Genomic DNA, 24,294 nt, shown 5'->3' on the forward strand with positions numbered 1-24,294 from the left:
TGCTATAGCAGCATAATGAGAACTTACATGCAGTTAAGTATTTCCCCTAACTCCCACCTCATTTTGGGAGACAGCACCTTCCAGGGCACAGTTTCTCCCACTCTGTGTGTGTGACCTATATTCTTCATACTCGAAACATGACCTTGTCCCTGGCTGAATGCAGTAATTAGTGTGAATGCAAGCAACTTATCAAGGGATCCAGATCCTTCTGCTGAGCTGGCCTGTCAGTGTTATTTCATCAAGCCACCCATCTTCCTGTCACTGCAAACTTTCTCCTCAGTGATTTCTTTTTTCTTCTTGACAGCCACTAAAGGCATGGAATAGTGCTGAGCTAAGGGCAGGAGATGAGAAGTCCTAATGAGAAACATTCCCCACTTGTAAAAGATACCAACATATAAACATATTTTGTTTGGTTAGTTGGTTTTCAATTTATTAATAATTTTAACTAGGAGAAAGTCTTACTGAAGTCTATATAAATCAACTATCTTTTTCAATCAGACTTTTGAATTTGGAAGAACAGTTTCAAGTTTCCTTGGCAAGAACAGTTCTATATACAACCATGATAAGTAGCATCAGATAGATTACTGCCCTTTAAATTTTATGTATGGAGCTACTTATCAGCTGGTCATTGTTTTTTTCTGAAATAGGTAGGTTAGCATTTATAAACACCCAGTTATTCTGTTTGTTCCCTTTTCTCACTGGCAAAACTAAAAATTTTTTTTAAAAAATTAGAAGAATAGAAATTTGTGTTCCTAAAATTGACCTTGAAAAGTGAACATCAGTGTTTTAGACTATGAACTAAAAAATTTTAAGAGCTACTGATTTGAAATCTACTTTTTTCACAAATTCAGTTTTCTCAGGAATTTGCTCTTCTATTAAAGTCTCTACTGAATGTGGAAAAAATAACATCAGAGCAGAGTCTACTCAAGGAAATAATCCCTTCTCATGTCACTTTGAAAAAAGCAAAGCCCTGCTCTTTCTGGTTTCTGTGCTTGACAAGAACAGAACTGCCAAATAGGATTAGGCTACTGGTTAATTCAGTCCACGTATTTCTAGCAATGCCCAATGCCTTTTTAAAAAATAAAATTGATCAACAAATTGCAGATAAAAAATTTGGCTAGGCAGTAAAGTGTCCTGTTCACTCATGTTCTTGTGGTAAATCAAAAGAAATTGACGTCACTGATCCAAAAATGACTGTGGGAAGAGACTGGTCATGCCTACACTGAATCTTCTCAAGGAGGGCGTGTTGTTTCCTCCATCCCTAGGATGCTCTGAGGGCATGCCTGAGCATATCCTGCAGCATGCAGACCCACCAGGCCAGGTCCTATGAGCTTCAGAAAACACCACCCACCCCGTCTGGGGTTGCACTGTCTGAAATTGCTTATAGAAGGATGAATATGATATTAAGGGAGCCTCAGGCAGGGCAGGTATATCTACAGAAATCAATATCTGGAAAGAAGCACCCATTGTAACTCCACTGAAAACACTCTACCTAGGCACTAATAGCTCTGTATCACAACTTTCTTCCAACACCCATACTTGGCCCATGCCATTTTCACATCTGCCTGAGCTTTCTATATGTTTTCTTGTCTGCATCCTATGCTTTTATACTTTCTGCGGAGTATTTTACTTTGGACTTCCACTTTCCTAAAGCCCTGAGCACCAGCAATGACCCCTTCTTCCTTAACCTTAACATCCATTCTGCCTCTTCTCCCAGAAGACTGGACCAAAGGCTCATTTCAATAGAAGACATTTACTACATTCATTTAACTACAGCAGGTCTGCATACAGCCTTCCTGGTGTTCTGCACTGCAGCTGTTCTGAGAAGGGCAATACAACCCTCAAACCCAGGAAATAAGGATACTTATGACAATTTAAATTAACTTTGATCTCCCTGTTCCTCTGAGATTCAAGACAGTTTTAGACAAGGGCTCCAGGGGCTCTGTATACCAAGTGCTGAGGCCAGTTTATTTCTCAAGTGAGATCTGTTATCACAGGCATTTCCAAGCAAGGCCAAGAAGCAGGACTGCTCTGCCACTGAAAAGCTGCAGGTGGCTAAAATTTCTGGAATTTAGAAACAGCATAATATATAGTTGGATCAGTAAGAAAATCCTTGCTATCCAACTCTTTACAGTCAGCGCCTCTGGGGAAAGGCAAGTGGATTTGGAGCAGCTTAGGAGTGGAGAGCAGACAAACAGGTCCACTGTCATGTAACAGAGGCAAAACCAGAGAGACAGAAGTATGTGGTCACTGTATGGAAACCAAACTGCAACAAAAGCAAGGAGATTTCCAAAGCCAAAACAACAAAGAGATACATGATCGTAACTCCACAAGAGGGACAAATCCTGAGGTCCTGCCTCAGGTGAGCTTCCAGTGGGAGTCTGCCTATATCTAGATGAAGTAAAACCACCTACAGATTTGGCCCAGTGTAAGATACCAACAAAGATGCTTGAACTGATTTGCCCGGGGAAGGTCAGGCTTGCTGATACCTCCACGGTTTCTCCACTCCAGTCATAATTTGACAACGTTTGTGGCTTGATCGCATGTGTTCAGTGAGGCAGCCCTGCACTTCCTACCCCAAGGCTGCAGGACACACGAGCGAGTCTCTGAGATGAGCCCTGGCATCCACCTCTGTCACACATCACACGTTCACCATCTGCGTTCTCATCTTCGGCCACGCTGCCACCCCTCGCCCAGGTTGCTGGGAGGTTTAGAAAGGCAGATGTTTTCAGTCTCTGTGGGGTCTGGTTGCAGGGGCTTTGGAAGTTACAGTACCTTAGGCCAGTGTTGTCTGGGATTCAATATTGCATTAAGTGGTGACACATTGTGGGCAGGTGGGATCTATTATTGCATTATGGAGGCTGCTGCTTCCCTGAACAGGCTATGTTTTGTGTGTGAAGCGGGCCCACACCTGCTGGAGCTGGGACCTGGAAATGCGGAGGACGGAAGGCATGAGTCTGTGGTTTCCTGCCGTGAGGGGCATGTGCCTGCGGTGGGGCATGCGCACAGGGCTGCTCTCCGCCGAACGGCTGCGCTGTATGAAAGTGCCACCAACGTGAGGGTAGTGTTCTGTCTCCAGGGTTGAGGAGGAGAAAACGGAGGACGCCAGTCTTCTCAGGGGGCTGTACCTCGGGAGGGAGTGCTGAGAAGGCCTGTCCTCCTCCAACTGAAAAAGACCAAGAAGAGTGGAGGAAAAGGTGTCAGGCAAAGACTTGACTCGCCCCTGGTTTGTGATGCGCATGCTGCAGACATCTTCGCCGGTGGATGAAAAATGCTTTTGCTCTATGTGGGCCTTACTTACTGCTCCGTGTCTACGAATTCCCGGGGATCCTAGGGGCACTATGGGAGCCTGCCATTACAGGGGGCCTGCCACGCTCTCCCCAGCCACACGCGGACACGAGTGACACCAGCAGTGTCAGGCTGTGCTACGTCAGTCCCCTCCTCTGGCTCTTCAGGCCACGCGTCTCACCTCTCTGTTCCTCTGGCATCACTCATCTTGACATGTCATTAGGCTATTCATGCATCTTGCATATAGGTAACAAACTCTGAACACACTTGGAAACCACGTGTATGAGAAAAGGTGAAACACCTGGTGCTAAAATGATTATATGTATTTAAAAGCGAGGGATTCGCAGGGGCTCTTTCAAGGTGTCTGATTAAAACTTGCGCCAGGGATTTGCAAAGGCAACTTTGGGGGCTGTTAGTGGACTTTCCTTTTCTCACACTGCTGGCCTCCCGATACACTTTTATATTATAGAGTACCTGCAGGGGGAGCGTTAATGCTTCCAGTTTTGGTAAGCGGAGGGCAGGCAGCAGCTGGGAAGGAAGGCAGAGTATAATTCTCCTTTCAGTGAAGAATTCAAAACACAGAGCCACGGGAGGACATGAGGAGATGATGCACTCTTAGGTCACTTTTCTGCTTCTGTGACCCTGGGATGGCCAGGGCAGGGAGGACAGTATACTCACAGAGGACAGCTTGTGCCAGGATGAGATCGCAGTCCCTACCTTCTCTTTATGCACTGAATGGAAGAGGAGAGGCATTATGGGAACTGCTTCAGATTCTTCACCCTGGAAATGCTAAGCCCTCCCTCCCCTTTCTACCTCTGCTATGAAACTAGAGCTTTCACAGGGGTCAGCAACCTCAATTTCCAAAACCAGACCATTTTTCCTGGAATTACACTTTTCCTTTCAAATCCATTCCCTTTCTTGTGCTGCATTTATTTTCAGAAAGTCTCTGCAGGTTTCAAAATGTAATTGGGAAACATGAAAAGGCAATATTGTATTTTCTTAAGCCAACATTGCTCTCCTTACCTTACTAGAGATGTTGCCCTTGCTAATGATATGAGATCTCATCTCTCTCCTGTCACCTTCAGTATCTTTGCAGTGCCTTTGAGGCAGGTATCTTATCTTCATAAGTGTCTGAGAACTACTCAGCTTATGGTGGGCATTAAATGTGAAAAACAATTATTCACACTTCTAAATGTACTGCACATTACTGCACAGACCAGACTCTCAGATAATAATCATAATGCTGTAATGCTGTCATACAGAGTATCTGAGAGAGACAAATTCTAGACAGCAGCTCTAATTTCTCAAATAGACAACCATGTCTTTTTTGTGTAGGTGGGGCAGAAATTCAGTCCTGGGTGGACAACTAGGTATACTGGAATTCTTATTATTACTTTTTGCTCCATGTTTGGGCTCAGCATATTGTATGATTTCCAACATATATATCATCCCAACATGGTAAAGACTTCTCAGATCAAAAAGGATCACTCCAACTACCCAGATGGATCTTCCTTACAGCACAGGACCAAGGACCTTGCCCAGGCCACGAAAGGGCAAATTGCAACACTCCACCAGCAAGCACACTTAGGTATTGCTGCTTCCTGGCTGAAACTGAAGTTACACACATGTCACTTCTCTTCACTGATGCTCTAATGCTTAAATTACACCACCAGTGCTGGAGGTGCTGCCCGCTTTTATCCCCCTGCCCTTGGCAGCAATCAGGCTGGACCACCGTCCGTCAGGCCTATTCTGCTCTGTTTGGACAGGAGTAGTATGACACCTCTCATGTGATGTCCCAGAGAAATGTGATGTTGATAGAGCTCAATATGTTTTAAAGATATAAAATGTAATTAGGAATTCTACTGAGCTTAAGGTTTTGATTGTTATGACCTATATATATATATATAAAAAACAAGCGTATGTGAGCATTACTTCTCTTATAGTAACACCCTTTTGCTGATCCTTTATTCCTAACACATGGATGGACAGGGACACTGAATCTGAAGAGTGTAAGAGACAGAGGCCAACTCTACACACATCCTTCTCCATCAGCTGGCAAGATCTTTTCACGTGGAGGGAAGCTGCTGGAGCTGAATGTCAAAGAATCACATAATTACAAGAGGCACCAAGCACACAGCACAAGGGGAATTACACTGAGTGGGGCAATGAGAGTCTGCCCCTCTTCTGCAAATGCCCATTTCTCACCATGGAGAAATGGTCCCTCAGGTTCCCTCAGGGCAGCCCACAGATGATGCTGTAGAAGTGTAAGGAAACCAAGACACACAGCACCATATCTCATTTTTCCTGCTGCCTTTTCACAGAGTCACAGAATGGTAGGGATTGGAAGGGACCTCTGGAGATCATCTAGTCCAACCCCCCTGCCAAAGCAGGTTCACCTAGAGTAAGCCTTCCTCTTCTGCCCAGGGTTATAAACCTGAGAGCCTGCTGTGTTTTGCTTCTACCCATTGCTTGATTATTTCAGCTCAGCTTTTCTTCTTTCTGCCACAGAGCCGGTGAAGCTATAGTTTCTGTCCTCTCCTCCTGCTGCCTATAAGCACTCCGGGAGTGACAAGGATTTCCCTCATCGCTGCTCCAGTGTCTGGGGCCACAGAGACCACCAGGCCCAAACTATAATCCAGAGAAAGCCCCGCTCAGCTTTCAGTCCTCAGTGCAAATCAAATGAGCTCCTCCAGGCAACAGACTCAGGGCAACCCAGGGCCCTACACCACATGAACCAGAGAGGCGGTACACGTCGCCCAAAATGCTAGAGCTCTGTCCTTTTTGTGAGTTGGTCCTCTCCTGTGTCTCTGTGTCCTTTTCCGAGGAATAATCACCACCAACTCAAATCAATGGAGGAAGACAACAGCTTACTGGGGTTGTTGAAGTGGTTGTCCCCTGACCAGCTGTGCTGCTCCCAAGGGTATCAGGCAATGTCACCACTATAGCATCCCTCAGATGAGGCAATGGTGAAGTTCAGGAGCATGGGAGCACCCGTGGGCTCAGCATCAGATCAGAGAGTATTTTCTTAGCTCAGTGAAGGTCTAAGCACAGTTTTCTATATAAGAAAAACAGTGATTATAGGTAAAGTTGGGCTCCCAGGTGCAACGTGCTCCTGACCGCCTCCTGTCTTACCCACAGTATTGCCAACACACATCTTCACGCTGAACATCCTCGTGTGATCTCTCAGCAAAGACGCCAATGGTGAGGCATGGCTGGGAAGGGCTGATAAGCTCCACAGCTGCTGCCCTCTCAGGGTTAAGACATGGACAACTTTAAATAAGTGCATTTGTGGTATTCTCCTGGCTGTGGAAGGCTGGCTGTGGGAGAAAAGAGGCCTAACATAGCACCAAGGGAGATTTCTTAAAGAGTGATTCTAACTACACAGCTAAGTTGGTGAGGAAATACTCCAGTGCCTCTTCACATTGGGATCTTTTCTAAAAGATGAACTCTTGGCTCTGGGAGATGGGACTATAAGACACAGTGTAAGCAAAATGCTCTCTGAACTCTGCAGAATATATCCAAGAACAGGTAAGGAAGAGTTAATATGATCATCTACTATTGCTTAACTTTTCTTGTGTTTTTTAGATGTGACATCATTTGGACAGGCGCATTTAGGCAGGCAAGTCTCAAAACATTGTGTACAATGCCAGTGGCACTAGCAGCAAGGGAAATTCAGAGTCAAGAAATAGCTGTGAGCACAGACCTACAGTCAGAAGTAATTGCTAAAACTCATAAATGTACGAACATTTGTATTTCTTTCCCACGCAGAAGGCAGCAGTAAGTTGCCATCTCTGTCAAGTGGCAGTGAATTTACTCAGCATATTTTAAAACTTGACAGATTTTTAAATTATATTGCTAGGTGTGGATATAAATGATTTCCAACAACAACAGCAATCCTGTATCAGGATTAATATGTAAAGTGTAGGTTCAGTCTTTTTTTCCCCACTCATTTTTAGGTATTTCTATAGCTTTATCTGCACATTACTGCACAAAAAATAAGCAGAGATTTATTAGTACATTCCTGAAATACACACATTAAAGTAAACCCTAAGAGCTCTGTTAAACAGCTTGCTGGGTGCTCAGTGCTGCATTGAGTGGTGCACAGACAGAAAGGCTTGAACAGGACAGAGTTTCATGACAGACCTGCTCCCCCTCTATACCAGGGCTTTTCATGTAGTCTACGCTCCACTGCAGCTGTTTTCTTGTCAGCTGAAACTGGGAGGTATCTAATATGTGAGAGTATTTGGGTCAGAAATTCCCCCAGGCTCTTCAGAGGCGCCTCTGTATTTGACTTTCCCCACAGCAGCATCTGTTCAAACTGTGCTCCCTCTTACACCCACACAATTTCACAAGGACAGCACCATCCCTCACGCTTGCACTGCAATATCTTTCTTCCAACAGATTCGTATGTTTGACTAAACACCTGAGCTCTAAATGAGGATAACCCAGGAAACTACAGGCTGGTCAGCCTGGAAAGCGCATGGAGCAAATCTTCCCAGAAGCCATTTACAAACATATGAAGGAGAAGAAGGTGACTGAGAGCATTCAGCAAGGATATATGAAGGGGAAATCATGCCTGATGAACCTGAGAGCTTTCTGTGGGGAGATGACAGGGTGGCAGGTTGTTTACCTCGACCTTAGTAAGGTTGTTGACACTGTCTCCCATAACATTCTCATAGACAAAATGATAAAATATGGGCTAGATAAGTAGACAGTGAGTTGGACTGAAAACTGGCTGAGATGCTGGGCTCAAAGCATTGTGCTTAGGGAAACAAAGTCCAGCTGGAGGCCAGGCACTAGTGGTGCAGCCAGAGGTTGATACTGGGGCCACTACTGTTTAACAACTTCATTAATAACCTGGATGAGTTAGACTCGATGATGCTTGTGGGTCCCTTCCAACTCACAACATCCTATGATTCTATGAGTGTGCCCTCAGCAGGTTCATGGGTGATAAAAAACTGGGGGAGTGGCTGACACACCAGAGGATTGTGCTGATACTTGGAGGTGTCTGAATAAGCTGCTGAAATGGGCAAAAAAGTAATTGCATGAAGTTCAACCAAAAAAAAGTGCAAAGTCCCGCACCTGGCAAGGAACAGTACATGCTGGGGGCCAACTGTCTGGAAAGCAGTTTGACAGAGGAGTACCTGGAGGTCCTGGTGGACAGTAAGCTGAACACAAGCCAGGAAGTTGCCTTTGTGGCAAAAAGGGACAATAGCCACTTGGGCTGCATTAGGAGGAGTGTTACCAGCAGGCTGAGGGAGGTTGTCCTTCCCTTCTACTCAGCACTGGTGAGGCCACATCTGGAGTGCTGTTTTCCAGTTCTGGGCTGCCTGGTATAAGAGAGACATGGACATAATGGAGATAGTCCAGCAGAAGGTCACAAAGATGATGAAGGGACTGGAGCACCTCTCATTTGAGAAAAGGCTGAGAGACCTGAGACTGTTTAGTCTGGAGAAGAGAAGGCTCAGAGGGGTTCTTATCAACATTTATAAATACCTGATGGGAAAAAGAAGATGGATCCAAACTCTTCTTAGTGGTGCCCAGTGAAAAGACAAGAAGAAATGAGCAGAAATTGAAATACAAGAAGTTCCACTTAAACATAAGAAAAACTTTTTTTTTACCATAAGGGTGACTGAATACTGGAATGAGTTGTCCAGAGAAGTTGTAGAGTCTCCATCCTCAGAGATATTCTGCTTGGACACTGTCCTGAGCAACCCGCTTTAGTTGATCCATCTCGGAGAAAAGGGTGGGACTAGAAGATCTCCAGAGATTCCTTCCAACCTCAACCATGCTGTGATTCTATGATAATCCAGAGGTCACTCTTCTTTTTGCCGGTAACAAGTAATGGCTTATATATTGGAGCCAGAGAATGGAGGAACAGAAGAAAGTGTTAGAGCAAGGATTACCCATTTGCTCGCAGTCAGTACTCTGCTGACACCAATGGATGATCACCAGTTTTTGTGAGGCCAGAATGAAGTTCTAAATCAGTACAAGGCCTATGACCACCACACACACATAAACACAATCTAATCAATCACAGCTTCAATCAAACCCAGAGAAAGCCCAAGCCTGAGCTATAGGAACCATCTGTCACTGCTAGTGAGGCCTTCAGTATTTTCATTAGTTAAGTCCTTGGTCAACTTCTTATTAGCATCCAAATCAACTGTCCCTCCATCTGTGCTGTACCTAAAGGAGAACAGGCTTTTGCTTTCCTTTAGGCACCAAGTCATTTTTCCTTTGAGAGTTAGCAGTTGGTTTTGTGACAGCAAACGGAAAGATATGAATGTCACTGCAAAGCTGTGTATATAGAGGCAACGGAAGAACCCAGACATCAAAGGAAGCACAATTAAATCCTGGCCAGCCAAACAACTCCAGTGTTGGTCTGTATGTACGAAGCTAGGCCCAGAAGTAACTAGAGGGTGTTTCTGAACACAGGAGCAAAAAATTGCTCAGTCTACTGGAGAACCAAGGCTGTCTAACATATTAGCAGTGATCATCCACAATCCCATTAATTTACCCTTTTTGCCTGCCCTTTAAGTATCACCGTGCAGTGATAAGCAGCCCTCATACAGCATCATACTCAACTCCCCCAGTCATTTCACACAGCAGTATTAGGTGCTATGGCCAAGAAGTCACCTCCAGCATTCTTTAGCTACATTACATATGTCAGTGAAGTGTCCCTGCTAGTTCTCACCAGCTGGCTCTTGCCATGTTCATGGCATCTTGCAGATCTGCAGATCTTGCACATCTTGTACTGCCCAGCCTAGTAAGTGTACAGACAGAGTAAATTCAGACACAGACCCTTCCAACTCTGCCGATCTCGCCTATGCAATCTCTAGCTATCCGGGGCATTCAACATACCAGCTTTATACAGCAAACACCCCCACCTCAGAACATTGCAAGTGGATGCATCCTCCATGAGAAGCACATACTGCTACTATGCCATGCTCAGCAGGACAGTTCCACTAGTCCCTGCTGTCAGTATTTCTATCCCTCCTGTAAATGCTGCAGCTTCACACACCTTAGCAAGGAATACCTTGCCTGGCAGGCAAGGATTTGGTTTGATTCTTTTTATACAGTTTTTTGTATCATTCTTGTTTTGCCGCCAAAACTAACAGTCCTTTTTTTCCTGTACCTCACTGGGATCCAGAGAAGAGAAGAATGTAGGCAAGGCCTGAATGGAAGGATGTTCTTTTAACATGCTCCAGTCCAGTGAACACTCCCTTAGAGAATAAACTCAAGAGGCAATGGGAGATGGAGTTACCATCTTCCAGAGGGTAACAAGCAGACTGTATGAACACCTGCTGTAGGAGGGTATCACTGTGTACATGACCTGAAACTCGCCTGCTCTTTGCTGCACTTACGGATCCCACGTGCATGAAAGATCTTCATTAGCATACAAATACCAAAAGCCCTCAGGAGAACAATTTTATTGTCTCTTGCAGTGAACACTCTGAGACAGCTTTCTTCTGAATGTCTGAGAAATGAAGATTAGATATGACAGAGGAACTCTGAGCCTAACAGTATATCATGTTTATCAAGGTAATCTAATAAATTAACTTCCACTAGAAACTGAACTTCTTTGTATCTTCAGAGGACTACAGAAAAAAAGCAAAATCAAAAGTAAAAATCCCTCTATAACTATCTGGAAAAAACACAGCAGTTAAAGAACATTTCTGTGAGTAAATACCTCGTAACAACGATGCCAGTCTCTGAAGTCAGGTTGATGGGATGTGTGTGCTGGTTGGTTACTCTGAGTTTTTTATTAGGTATTTAGAAGAAAGTTTAATTTCAGGGAGTTATTTTATGATCTGCACTGCTGCAGGCCTGCCCAGTGCTGATGTGTGATAAGATCAGAAGGCGTTCTCTTGCCACACACTGCCGTTGCTGCTGGGAAACTACATGGAGAAGATTTGCTAGTGACACCTCCATACAACTAAGCAGTTATTAACAAAACACCATGGGAGAGCACTAAGAAAACTGATTAAAGATACCCACAACCACAGCTGTGCTCTCTTCTTGTCCCTGTGACAAAATGGCTGAGTGATCTTGATAACAGTGTGACCTTAGGAAGGGACAATGTTACTAGCTATAGGGAGCACTTTCAAGGTGTTCACATTTGTAAGCACCGTCAGAAAGAGTTTCACAAGAGCATCCACACTTGGAATCACAGACTTCTCCAGCACAGTTGAGGTTTCCTAAGATGATGCTATGCTAGGCAACAAGACACAGACCCAGGGATCTTACCTGTCTCTGAGGGCCAGTAGGTTCAGATTCTCGTCTCCTTTGTCGGAGAGCTGGTGCTGAATGTAGGGGAGAGTGGGCTGGACTTCCTGTCTGCTGTTCGTGTCTACTGTCAGATACTGTTTGAGAAGGTCCTTCATGTCTGTGGGAACTGTCCTCCTCAGTCACAGGCTGCATACCCCGACTTCGCCCATCATGCGTCTTCGGCCTGACTGCAGCATCTGCCCCCAAGCGCCTCCTCTCCTCACCCTCTTCAATAGGTCTTAGTTCCTCAGGCTCCTCATCCGTGGTTCCAGAGGTGCTTGGCTCAGCGCCTGGGTGAAAGTCCTTCAGCTCTGTCTCTTTATCAATGATAACCCACTCCTTGCTATCAAAGTCCTCCTCCTCTGCAAGTGGCACTGAGCGGAAAGCGTTGCTGAGGGCTTCATGTTCCACTGAAGCAGACACATCCATCCTACCACTTGCCTGCCGGTCAGCCTGGCCAGTATCAATGGACAGCATCTGGGCTGGCTGGGAGGAGCATACAAGCCGTGACGGAGAGCCAGGTAAATCCATTCGAGATCTAAAGACAGGACATGAAGCCATTAAAAATACATCAGGTTTGTGGTTAACGTTAGGGATCATACGAGTTGAGAGAAAACTCATGTAGTCCTTCTCACTCATTTCTTGGTACACTTCAGAAAAGACAGGCTTAAGCAAAAATATTTCTTCAGAACCTACAATGGCATAAAAATGTTCCCCCTAAAGTGCTTCAGTATGACAGCCAATTCAGCATCTCTCTTCCTTGTAGATGACAGGATGATAACCGGTTTTCCCCAACACCACCAATATAGTTTTTCCACGTTGGTATGTTCTACTGGTTTGTGAAAAAAAAAAACCAAACCAAACCAAACCAAAAACCTCAAACTAAAACCAAACCACCCCTAAAACTCCTGTCTGACTTAACAGTGTCTCTGCTGGACTCCTATAACCTTTTCAGCTGCTCTGTGCTATCTCTATAGTGGTCACTGAGGCCTCTAAGGTGGCCACATGAGCTCTTCAAAGACAGAGAATTTTTGATCCCACTGTGCATAGCTGACCCCAAAATACTTTGGAGGAGCAGGAAGGAAATATGGCAAGCATCCTTTCACAAAGGGTATTATAATGTTCAGTGGCTCACAGTCTAAATAGCAGCAGCTTCTGCAAGCTGAAATACCTTTCAAAGAAGCCCTGAAAGCATCTCAGTTGGAAAAGCCAGTAGCACTTCTGTCTTTCTGCTCCACAGTGTTATGATCCACGCTCCTCAGTTGTCCTGCACCTGCTGCTTGATTTGCTTTTCTGTCTATCAGAAGCTAGCAGCTTGCTGCACAATGCCAGAGTGTCTGCTGCCCAGATTTAGTTAGCTGCAGTGTGTTTTACAAAAGGATTTCAACAAGAACCACACAGGAGCCTTGCAGACTCTTCTGGGAAAAGCCTTCCATGTGTGAGAAAGCATGAGGTGAAACAGAGAAATGACTGACCATTGGGGGAGGGTTGCTAAGCAAAATCTTTAACAGAGTGGAGGGTTAGAGCTGAGATGGAAAGAATTACAAGCAAAACTGAAAAAACTTTATGAAGAAAGGGGAATTAGAGAAGGTGAACCAAAGGCTGATGTAAAGGAAGTTGTGAGCAAAAACAAAGATCTCAACAAAAGACATCTGATGGGTCTGAAAGAAGCAAGGCTGTATTTGTTAAAGTATTAAAAATATCTTATTGTAGATAAGGAACACTAAGTATGCAAAGAAAGAATGAAAAATGGCCTAAACTGTGTGTGTGTAAAGAAGAACTGGATTTTAAAGAGTTGTTGCTAAAAAATAAAAGAAACTCTGAATTTAACCAATGTCTTAATCCATTCCCCAGCAGAGGGGAGACTCATGGAAAGAAAGAATTTATTCCAGAAAGCCAGAAGAATTTCCCAGTGCTGGGAGTCAGGTCTGTGTTGTGAAAAGATGACAACAGAATAAAGAGAAGACTGTGTGTCAGAGTGGAATTGTATTTGCACCATATTTGGTGCAGGCTATTGAGAAGATGAAAAAAGATCTTCATTTTAAAAACAGGAGCTGAGGGGAAAAAAGCAGGAGAAAGGGATGCGCTTTGGATAACACACATTTTCTGTATTAAGTTAGCAGGACGCTAAGTAGACAAGCAAGACTGGGAGAAACAAAGGAAAGAGTTAAAAGCATTTAGTGAATATACAGGACCAGTGTTGCTGACTGTTACAAATGGCTTTTTTCCCTTCCTATTTTAAAGAGCCTTTCCTCCAAGCAAGGAAAAGAAAAGCTAGCAAGACTCAGGATTTGTTGTTCAAACCCTAAATTATTAATAGTAACACAAACAATCTTTCACAAATTACAGAGAAGCATCACAGCTTCCTGCAGCCACCCAGTATAAAACAGGACCTAACGAACTGGGGGTAGTGTTAGAGGTTCACCCTCTCTCTACTTCTTTCTGATCCTACTTCATTCCCAGCTACTGTCTCCTTGTGACTATTCCTCTCAGCTGAAATCTGTCATATTTTCTCTGAGAAGTCCTGTCTCTTTTAGAAGGACCATTTCACCAGTATGTCCTGTAACCACAGTCAGTCCCTACCCTGACTTTTAATGGGAAGAGGAAGACAGAGTAACAAAGGACATGAAGGGGGTTACCAGAACCAAGTGCTTATATCTTGTAATATGTGTTCTCCAGCACACAACACTTTAAAAGGCTTCTTTTCATTATTTTTATTATTCTTGTTCTTTTGTTTATTTCTTTGCTGTGGATCTGAGAGAAGGTATTCCTATTACCCTCAAAATCAGGGTGTAATGTGTACTTCTCACATGCAAACAAGTGCAATGCTATATGCTGAAAAATGAATACTATTATGACTATTAATTAAAAATAGTGAAATAATGAAACCCATCTGATCAGGATCTGCCAGCTAGCTCCCAGAATACACACATGCATCCCTCCCACCTCAGGCCAGCCAAAAGCTTTGTGACTGTTTACATTATCTCTGATCTGATACTTTGCCTTCCTTCTGACAAATGTCCCTCCTTCCATCTGTGGAGTTCTTCCCACCCAAGGACAGGATGACAATTATTCCCACTAATTCTCCTTATTAACAGACATGAGTGTCTCATCAGAAAGATCATAAAGCCCATGAACACGTCCACCCAGAAACAAACTTCCAGTGCCTGCTGATCTAATGATTAGGTTAGTCTCAACAGTCAATCCTCAAGACATTGCTAAAAGCTGTAGGAGGCTACAGAGGGTGAGCAAACCTTCTTTCGTGTAGATCTGCTTTGCCATCAGCAGTAGAGAGGCGTTCTGACTCAGGGCTGTTCACACGGCGGTATCTCAGGGAGCGCACTTGCGTGGTAGGGGACTCCGGAGGCACTCGGACAGGGGAACTGGGGCAGACACCATTTCTCTGCTCCTCTTCCACCATGCACTGAGTCTGCAGGGGGTAAACACAGAGAACCTCAAAACTTGACCAAATACATTGATTTCCCATCCTTCACTGTTGCTCTGTGCTTTCTTCCAGGATACAGTTTCAGCTGTTTCACAATCCACACAAGCAGTATTTGAAGGAATACAAGGGCCTATATGCCCAGGCAATTCTCTAGTGTTAAGAAGGTATGATTTTAAATAAATTTAAATATCTTTACAAGGTTGCCTTGGCATTTCAATTACCCTGAATAGTTGATCTAAAGGAGTTATCATGGGCTAACCTACTGCACACACAAACCCTAAGTGCTTATCCAAGATGGGGGTCCCTTCCAATCCAAGCCATTCTATGATTCTATGACTCTAAGTCTAAGAGCCCTTGTTTGTCAATATTCATCTGTGCAGGGTCCATGTATTATATTGCAATGTACATACTTTTACTTCTGATGAACTTGATATGACTAAGCCACCTTCTAATTTTTGGGGGGTTTTTTGTTTTTTTTTTAAATCTTGGTCCTCTAAACAAAGTCCTCCAGGACATATACTCAACCATAATATTTGTAAGAGCTTTCCACCTACCCAAGGTTCTGCAGGGACCTGAACATGCTCATGGACACTTGTGAGCATTAAGTGTTCATACTCTACCAGTACATATTTTCTGTTTTCATGTGGCCTCAGTGAATTTGACTTTTTTTTTTTTTTAATTTAGCAGCAGACAGAGGAACAAAAGTAGGTGACTATAACACCTTCTGCCTTCCACTGTGCTCTTCCCTTTGAAAGAGAAGACCTGCTTAGCCAAAAGCAAAGAGGCAAAATGGTCCAAGGGCTACAACAGCAGTCTAGGATTTGCATTCAACCCTGTTGTGCTGCCAGCCATACAACATCAGCTGCTACACACTACCCCTGTGTGGGGATGTGCATTGAGGTGCCAGTGCAAGTTCCTAGTATTTTGAGAAATACACAGAGAAGTGTTTACCCTTCTCTGCAGCATGCCCTACACTCGCTTGTCCTCTACAATGCCACAGGCTCTGAATGTAAGCAGGCTTTTCAGTAAAATGCCTTTGTGCATGTCCTGTGTATACAGCATGTCAGTCAGTGTCTGTAAATTAGCAGATCTAAACCATCCAGGCTGGGTTTGGAATGCATAACTAAGGAGCCTTTGCAGCTAGGGAGAGTGGAGGAGAACTTTCAGGCATCATAGGAAAAGTAGAATGGATGATAATGATTTAATCTGTAATCCATTCCAGCGAGGAGAAGGTTAGTGACAAAGGGAGGTCAAATGTGTTTGTGAAAGGAGCCAAGTGCTGATGTAACTGTAGGGTAAAAGGCAACTTGGTAAGATCCAAGAGCAGAGAAGTAGGGGAGGGTGTGGGCAAGAAGGGAGGCTTCTGGAAAAAACACAGAATGAGAACTTTGATCCAGCAGAAGGAAAACAAGAAGAAGGATTTAGAAACATCAGTGACAGTAAGGAAGGAAAGTGTCCCTAGCACAGAAATGGGAGAAGTGGGACAGAAGGAGATCTGAACTGTGTGAACAGAGAAGTAAGGATGGCCTTAGAGAGGTAGTGGGGAGAAAAAACATGGCAAGATCTACTCATCACCTAAATACAAAGAGCAAGACAGGGAGAGGCAGAATTACTTATAGTGCTCCAAGACTCAAAGATGAAGGGTGGTGAAGCTGTGAACAGCAGAAGGGTGTTTCACACACCAGCTGCCCTTGCAGTTCTGGAAGACACAAGGGAGGCCTGGGATTACGAGCGGAAGTGAAGCTGTGCCCTTACATATCGAATCTGCAGCCTCCTTTTTTTTCCTCAGTGTGGTGACTGTGACTTAAATGAAAACAGCTACTCCCTCAGAGAACAGTCAGACTAAAGACAATAAGCCTAGCAGAGCAAAAGGACAGGCAAGAGTCAGACTAAAGATAACAACCTGCATAGAGACAAAGGACAGACTTCTTTAGCTTTGGAGAGCATGATGCCCTGGGCTCTGTTTCACAGACTGCTGCGTAGCTACAGAGCTTGTCAGAACTGAAGTGCTCATTACCACGCTGAGTATCTCCCTGAGCTCCTTTGCCAGTAAACTGACAAGAAATAGCACATCTCTTGGCAGGAGAGTCACCTGGTCATGCTGTGGATCTTGAAACCTCTCCTGCCTCTGGCTGCTGTTATGATAGGCCTTGTGAATGACAGTGCTGGGTACCTAAGACATGAAGTACAACTAGCAGGCAGAAAGGACATTTAGGACTCCTTTGTCCACATTTCAGTCTGACTGAAGAGCATCAAGGCACCTCATGGTTCAAAGGAACAGAAAAACACATAGGAGTTACCTGGATTTTTCTGTAATACTCTTTTTTTTGTATGTTGTGGTAACAGAACTGTCCCACTCTACCAGGCTTTTTTTATTTCACGTGCCTTTAAATAAGAACTTCTGGGAATGCACACAGTTTACCAATAAGAGATGAAGAAATGACCTGAACTTGGTTAATAATTCTCAGTATTGTGGAATGCTGCTGGTAATGATCCACACAAATAACGTGTTGATCCAAAATATTTGCATTAGAGAATTATAAGCAAGTTAGATGAGATTATTTCTTGTCCATGAATAACGTTTTCTAATAAGACTAAGGACTGTAGAGATACCTAGAGAGCTGAAAAAAGGGCTAACTTTGTGCCAGTAGAGACTGAACTGAATTCTGGTCAGACCCAGAGACTGGTAGATTTAACATGCTAGTTCACGAATATCCATAAAAGACAGGTTTGTGAAGTGAATCTGACATGCCCTGATAATGTTTGAAGTTTGTTTGATGAAGGCTTCTCTGTTGGCAGATTCTGTATGTATCTGATGTCATGCCATGTGACATTCTGATTTTTAAATAAGAACTGAGATCAATACAACAAATACTAATTTACTTACAATATGTAAGTTGATCTAATAAACAAACTAACTGGTAGATTCCCATACTAAATATTTACTATGGAAACATCATTCAATGGGGATGCCTCCAAGAATTTAGGTAACATTTATAAGAAAGTACTGAGAAACAGCTCAGGGTTTATGAGGAAAAAGAACGGAAGTATAGACTTTATACAAGTTAAAAAGTCTAATATGATCTTGGAATGCAGAAATACGAGAATATTAAGTGATAGCTTCTCTCACTCTTCACAGGGGTGAAACCATCATTAGATGCTCTTTACAGATTGTGCTACACTTAGAAAGGAAAGAAAAAATTGGAAAAGAAAAATTAGTGGTGATTCAAGAAGTAGAAAAAGATGGCTTATGAAGACATCTCTGATGAGATATATTTACCCAAGAGGTTAGGACACAATAAAATTTCAGTTTATAATTTCTAAACTTGAGGCATTTCTGATATTGTATATCAGGTATGAAAGCACTACACTTCCATTGCTTGACGTATCAAGATCCTAGATAATGATATGATTGTACGACAGATTCACTCTAGCATTATTAGCTCCCAAAATGTCATTTGCATAAAGACCCAAATTAATCCCAATGGCCTTTACTCTGTGAAAAAATTGTCAGTTCCCATTTCCACAAGGAAATTCCACACTGCTTTTGGGGCTGCATTATGTAGGATGCTACATCAGTGGATCTGGGTGGCTTCTAGCAGTCTGTGAATCTATTGCCCTAAATCCAACAGCCTCAGGAGAAAAGTAAATAAATGTTCTTTACTTTGCTGATGCTGATCCTGAGTTTGTTGCGATTCACATCTGTCTCTTCCCAAACTTCACCCTCATTGAAAGCAGTGTTTGGAGCCTGACCAAGACCTTCTGCTGGCCGGCCTGGCAGGATGGGAGGAGCATTCTCTTGATCACTCAGATGTTCACCCTGTAGGACATCCTCAGTGTTCTCACGAAGCAAGTCCCCAGGTACCGGAGTGACGTTAACCACCCTATGGAAGAGACAAGAAGAAAGGTAAAATTATTAGTACTTAAAGAAGGAGGCCTATCACACCATCCCACCGAAATTCCTTAGCAGCTTTTACAGTTTCACTATGTTGAAAAAACAGTCAGTGCAGCATTATCCCAGATATGACAACCTGAAACAGAACAGGAAGATTCCACCTAACATATAGTCACAAAGACAGCGGGACAGATCAGTGAGAGCATCTTGAGACCCTTGACAGGCAGGCTGCAAACTTCTTCAGAAGTGCCCATTACACAAAATTTACCTCAGAAAAAACTTCCCCTGTTTGCATGAGGAAATGAGCCTTATAGCTCTTATCTTCTATAATATTAAGTTTTTACCTTCTATAATATTAATAAAGATTATTGTTATCGCTTAATGTCAGCCCCCTCAAAAGCAGACCAGTGAACTAAGCCTTACCAAATTTTGTTTGGACTCATTTCCACTTCTGAGCACCAATCCCTGTACCTTTGCACCAGCACATGCAACACCCTGTAAAGGTCAAGGAGCCGTGTTCAAGGCATGACCAGTGCATGCACTCTGCTGTGGTCAGCTCACTATCAATCACAAACCAACCCCACAGCAAGGCAAGAACTGCCTCACAGCAGGTGCTCTCACGGAAGCTCCAGCCATGTGTGCCACACAATATGCAAAATATGGAGACATATAGGCTCTATCGATCCTGGCCAAAGGTCTCCAGACATCCTTTAATGAGACTTCAATTTCAACTCCCAGTAGAAAATGTGTTTGCAGGACAGCAAGGGCCTGAAACCAAGTTCCACCACCTTAGATATGTTTTAATATATATAAAGCCAAATCAAGTGGTGGCTGCCATAAAGGCCTTGAAATTTTTCAAAATTGAACTTGTTACTGAGCTTATTGCTGAGGATGTCCATAGTCTGACCGGGGTAACTGCAATACTCACCCAAACATGGCTGCTGTTTGCCTGGTGTTTTGCTGTGGTGGAGTAGAGGTGCTAGTGGACAACAAGATATCTGTACCAGCCTTCTCCCAGTCAAAGGCTTCATTTTCAGTGATGCCTCTTTCTTTCATGCTGTTCTCAAAAACGGACATGATTAGCTGGAATAAATTTATAAAAACAATTTGTGTTAAGTAGCTGAGGGTGGCTTTCACAAAAAATCAAGTATGAGCATGAGGACAAAGTGCATCTTATAATCTCCATCTTGCCTGCAAAAGGGACCAAGAAATGAAAGCAAATGTCATAAAATTGTATCAGTTGTTTCTCAGGCTGGTTTTGGCTTGGTAACTAAAATTTCTTTAAATCTACAAAAGAAGTGCATACAACATTTTGACACTGATTTGATGAAATCTTGCAGTTGGCTTGTTACTCTAACCCTAAAGCCTTAACTTGAGCTCAGCTTTCCTGTAGACTAGATATAAGCAGAATAGTACATTTGATACGTAGAGTTCAAGGGCTGCCAGAAGACATAAACACAACAGGAAAACACAGTTCCAGGATACAGACTCATTGTAGAGTCTGGCTCAAATGCAGCTTGGTTGGGAGTCCTGTGTTATGCTTATACACAATGTGGCGTGTCACCTTTGGCTGCAGAAGAAAGTAAAACTGATGATACAGGGATGATACAATTTTGTTTATAGGATGGCAGGTACAAGTGCTCACACTAACATGGTTTATGCTTGTTGCTTTCTAAGAACAGATATTCTTTAGGGGAAAATGAAACTACTGGTAACAGTGCTCCATGCATCAGTGTGCTAACCAGGGAAATTGATGTTCTGCTGTCAAAGCGAAATTGGATGCTATAGGTCAACACAGCTGTCTATGAGGTTCTCCATTTCTAATAAAATTATTCAGCTAAACAGTGCAAAATTGAGAGGATTCAGCCTAAATCCTACACAGAGAGAGAATATGGTGACAAACACATTTGGTTTAGGGCATAGAATTAGCACTAAGTTATTAATAAAAATTACCATGAAGAAACCCTCTATTTGTTTGCATTTCTATTCCAGCTCTGTTCATCAGCATGATCAAAAGGCCATTTCCACCAAACTGCAGTAAAAAGCCTATTTGCAGCTTTCAGTTGAGTCATCTTTCTCTTCCTTTTTGTGACCTAGAATCCTAGAATTAGGTCCTCCTGCAGTGGCACTATGTTTGACTAAAATAATTCCCAGAGTTGACTGTCAGTCAGACCAAGGAACAGGTTAACACCTCTCCTGAGAGTGGATGTAACATGGCAGGGGTAGCACCTTCTTTGATTTGAAAGGGGCTGCACTGTTGTGACAGTTTAATATGACAGGATTGTGTTTCTGCTTGTTAGTCACCTGTCATGATGCCCCCTTCCTCCTCTGACAGAAATGGGAATCACGCTACTGCTGTTGACTGGGAATTTCTTGCTCAAAACTGAATGTGAGTAACTAAAGGGTCACAGTCCTGCTTTTAGTAAATGCATTTCTGGTATTTAGTAACCTTAGATGAAAGTTTTCTCATGAATTTGCCTAATTATTTACTGAATCAAAAAACTTTTGGACTACACCTTTCTTATGGCAAAGAATACACTAATTATGTGAACCATCTTCTTTGCTCTTTCAGACCTGCCACCTGCTAATCTCATTTGGCAGTTCTTAATTTTCACATCAGAAGAAGGAGAAAACAATCATTCTCCATTCACTTCTTGCCATTCTGCCTTTGATTTTAAAGATGTCATATACATGTCAGTCCTCTTTTTTTTTTTCCCCAGAGTGTACTGTCCTACTCTAATCAGATTTGCTTCCATGTATTGAAAGACTATCTCTGGTCTCCTTATTACCCTTCCCTACAACTTCTCTGACTTCAAGATACCCTTTTTGAGATGCAGGAATGGAACTACACACAGTATTTAAGAGTATGCTGCACACAGATTTACATGGTAGTATAAGGATATTTTTCTGTTTACCCTCTAATACTGCTCTAATTATTCTTAGAATTATATTTGCTTTCTGACTCTTATTTTGGCAAGGATTACTGTCAAATGTCATTTAGATATTAATATCTCCAAATCCTCAAAGAATCCTTCCAAGAACTCCACACCTTTGTAGACAGATGTCCTTATAAAAGCCATACTGACTTCTGCTCATTAGATCATCCTCACCCATCTGTCCACTAATCCCAGTCTTTATCACAGTTTCTGACTCTTTGTGATGTACATGTCAGTGTCAGGGACTGGTATCTTCTGAAGCCATTTAAAAACTGGTACTGCTTCTGCCACCTTCCATTCCTTTGATACTGAAGCAGTCTGAAGTAAGAAACCACATGCTAAAATTAGAAGTTTGGCTGTCTTATTCTTAGCATTCCTTCACGCTGTTAAGGACCTACTCATTCAAAAAAAAGAATGTTTTTGTTACTTTCTGATATAACTTCTTCTGTAATGCTTGCATTTGACTTTGCAGGCCATTTGGGATTTTACAGACCTCTATTGTATTCTCCGTAGAGTCTTTTTTCGCAGGCTGAAGGATACTAGTGTCATCAGCTACCAATTTCTCAAGCTATTCTATGGTCTTATTGCACCTTCTCAACTTTGAACCCTTTACACCTCTGATGAAAGGTCAAAGCTTTACAAGGAGGTAAGTGGAGTGGGAAACTGCACAGAACAGTCCCAACAACAACCACTGCTCCCAGAAGTCATGCAAAGAGTTACTGGATCCTGTCTAGGGATCCTCTGCCTGCAGACACAGTATTGTTAGGGACCTGAAGAGTTTCCACAGTCACTCCAAAGCTTCCACACTGAGTTTCCTTCTGCTGAACTCAAGAACAGCTAACTTGTACTACCCTTCAGTGTATCACCGGCTTCTCCCAAGTAGGTATCTTCTGTGAACTGGCTAAGAGTGTGCCCTGTCCTCCTATCCCATCATCTTCTTTAATAACCCATTCAAGTCTTCAATGAAGACACTGAACACTATTAGCTCCAGTACTGTTCCCTAAGAGATACCACCAGTGGTTAGCCACCAACTGAACTTTGCATTGCTGATGACAACCCTCAGACACCCAGCAATCCAGACAAATTGCCACCAACCTTGTGGTCCACTTGTTCAAACCATCTCTTTCCAATCTGGCTACAAAGACAACAAAATAGACTATGTAAAGTCAAAGCAGATAACATTTATTGCTCTCTCTGCATCTGTAGAAGTCACCTCCTCACAGAAGGCTGGTCAGGTATGCTCTGTCCTGGATAAATTCACACTGGCTCTTCCCAGTCCCCTTCTAATCTCTCACATACCTGGTCATGCTTTCCAAAAGTAGTTATTTCATAATGAGCCTAGCATCCCTCTTCAGCAAGAATATAATGCCCACCATAGTTGTGCCTGTGTTCACCACTCCATTAAGAATTATTTAATTTGCATACCATGGACCTAATGGTAGATAGAGGCTGACCTGACATATTTTCTTGGCAGTAACAGACCCAGCCTTTTGGTGTCTGAACAGAACAGAAAAACAAGGAAAGTGATTATGAAGCATGTGCATACACGAACAACACTATAATCAAAAGAAAAACCCAACCAACTTTGAGTAACCGTTTGATGGGGGTTGAGGCTAAATTAAGATACTTCAGGGAAGTCTGACCTCAGGTGATGAGGGAACATAGGAAAAGGTAGTAGATGACCAAGTAACATCTCATAAGACTTTCTTGATGCAGGAAAATATTCTGATTTCTCTCTACTGGTTGAGAATATAATGCATGTCTGTCATCCAGGCACCAGGTAAAGTTATGTACACCTAATTGTAACCTAAAAATTAGACTGAAATTGTGAAGTTACCAGACAGGACTAACCTCCAGCACACCCAACAGGTCTATACCACATGCAGACAGGGACCTATGAAAACAATCCATTATCATGGTGCCCGTAGTTAGCCTTACTTGGAAAAGAGCTTCCAAGTCACAGGGAAGTTGTGGTGGAAGACCAACAGTTTGGATAGGTCTCACTGGGAATTCCTTGTATAAAAAGGAAATGATGGCCATTCTGGAACCCTGGGAGGTAACAGGAAAGGCACAAGGTAGTATATTTCATTCAGACTGTATGCACTGTACAGTAATCACTCTACCTCTCCAGGGTCCAGAAACGGAAGGGAGGCAATGGCTACAGATGCAGATCAGATCCTCTTCCCCACCTATGGGGTAAGCACAGCACCCCAGTGAGAAGAAATTCAGAGTTTTCCCTTGGAAGGTTATCACAGTCACAGGAGAATGTTATTGAAACAGGGGCAGAGAATGTACAACCCCTTTAGTGCTGTTCAGACTCCTGAACTTCCTATTGGGCCAGATTTAACAACAGAAAGGGATAAGCAGTAAAGAATATACACTGAATAAGCCACGCTGCAGCACAGCAATGGGAACCTTTGCGGTACCTTTCCTCACTGTATTGGGTTTGCATGGCAAGGTTT

The 24,294-nt window shown here is 43.2% G+C and overlaps 1 protein-coding gene across 1 annotated transcript in view; it reads right to left on the minus strand.

The window, feature by feature from the left end:
- TTBK1 (tau tubulin kinase 1) overlaps positions 1-19,976 on the minus strand; it is a 38,087-nt gene extending 18,111 nt beyond the window's left edge. The window contains exons 1-5 of the mRNA XM_029085173.1: positions 19,825-19,976; positions 18,666-18,885; positions 14,811-14,986; positions 11,536-12,094; positions 3,129-3,152 (exon numbers count right to left, since the gene is read on the minus strand). Of these exons, the coding sequence (XP_028941006.1) occupies positions 3,129-3,152; positions 11,536-12,094; positions 14,811-14,986; positions 18,666-18,885; positions 19,825-19,973 (1,128 nt within the window). The 5' untranslated portion in view covers positions 19,974-19,976. The remainder of the gene's footprint in view (positions 1-3,128; positions 3,153-11,535; positions 12,095-14,810; positions 14,987-18,665; positions 18,886-19,824) is intronic.
- Positions 19,977-24,294: the final 4,318 nt, after the last annotated feature.

This window comes from Antrostomus carolinensis, unplaced genomic scaffold (assembly GCF_000700745.2).
Source record: "Antrostomus carolinensis isolate BGI_N321 unplaced genomic scaffold, ASM70074v2 scaffold9145, whole genome shotgun sequence".
NCBI lineage: Eukaryota > Metazoa > Chordata > Aves > Caprimulgiformes > Caprimulgidae > Antrostomus > Antrostomus carolinensis.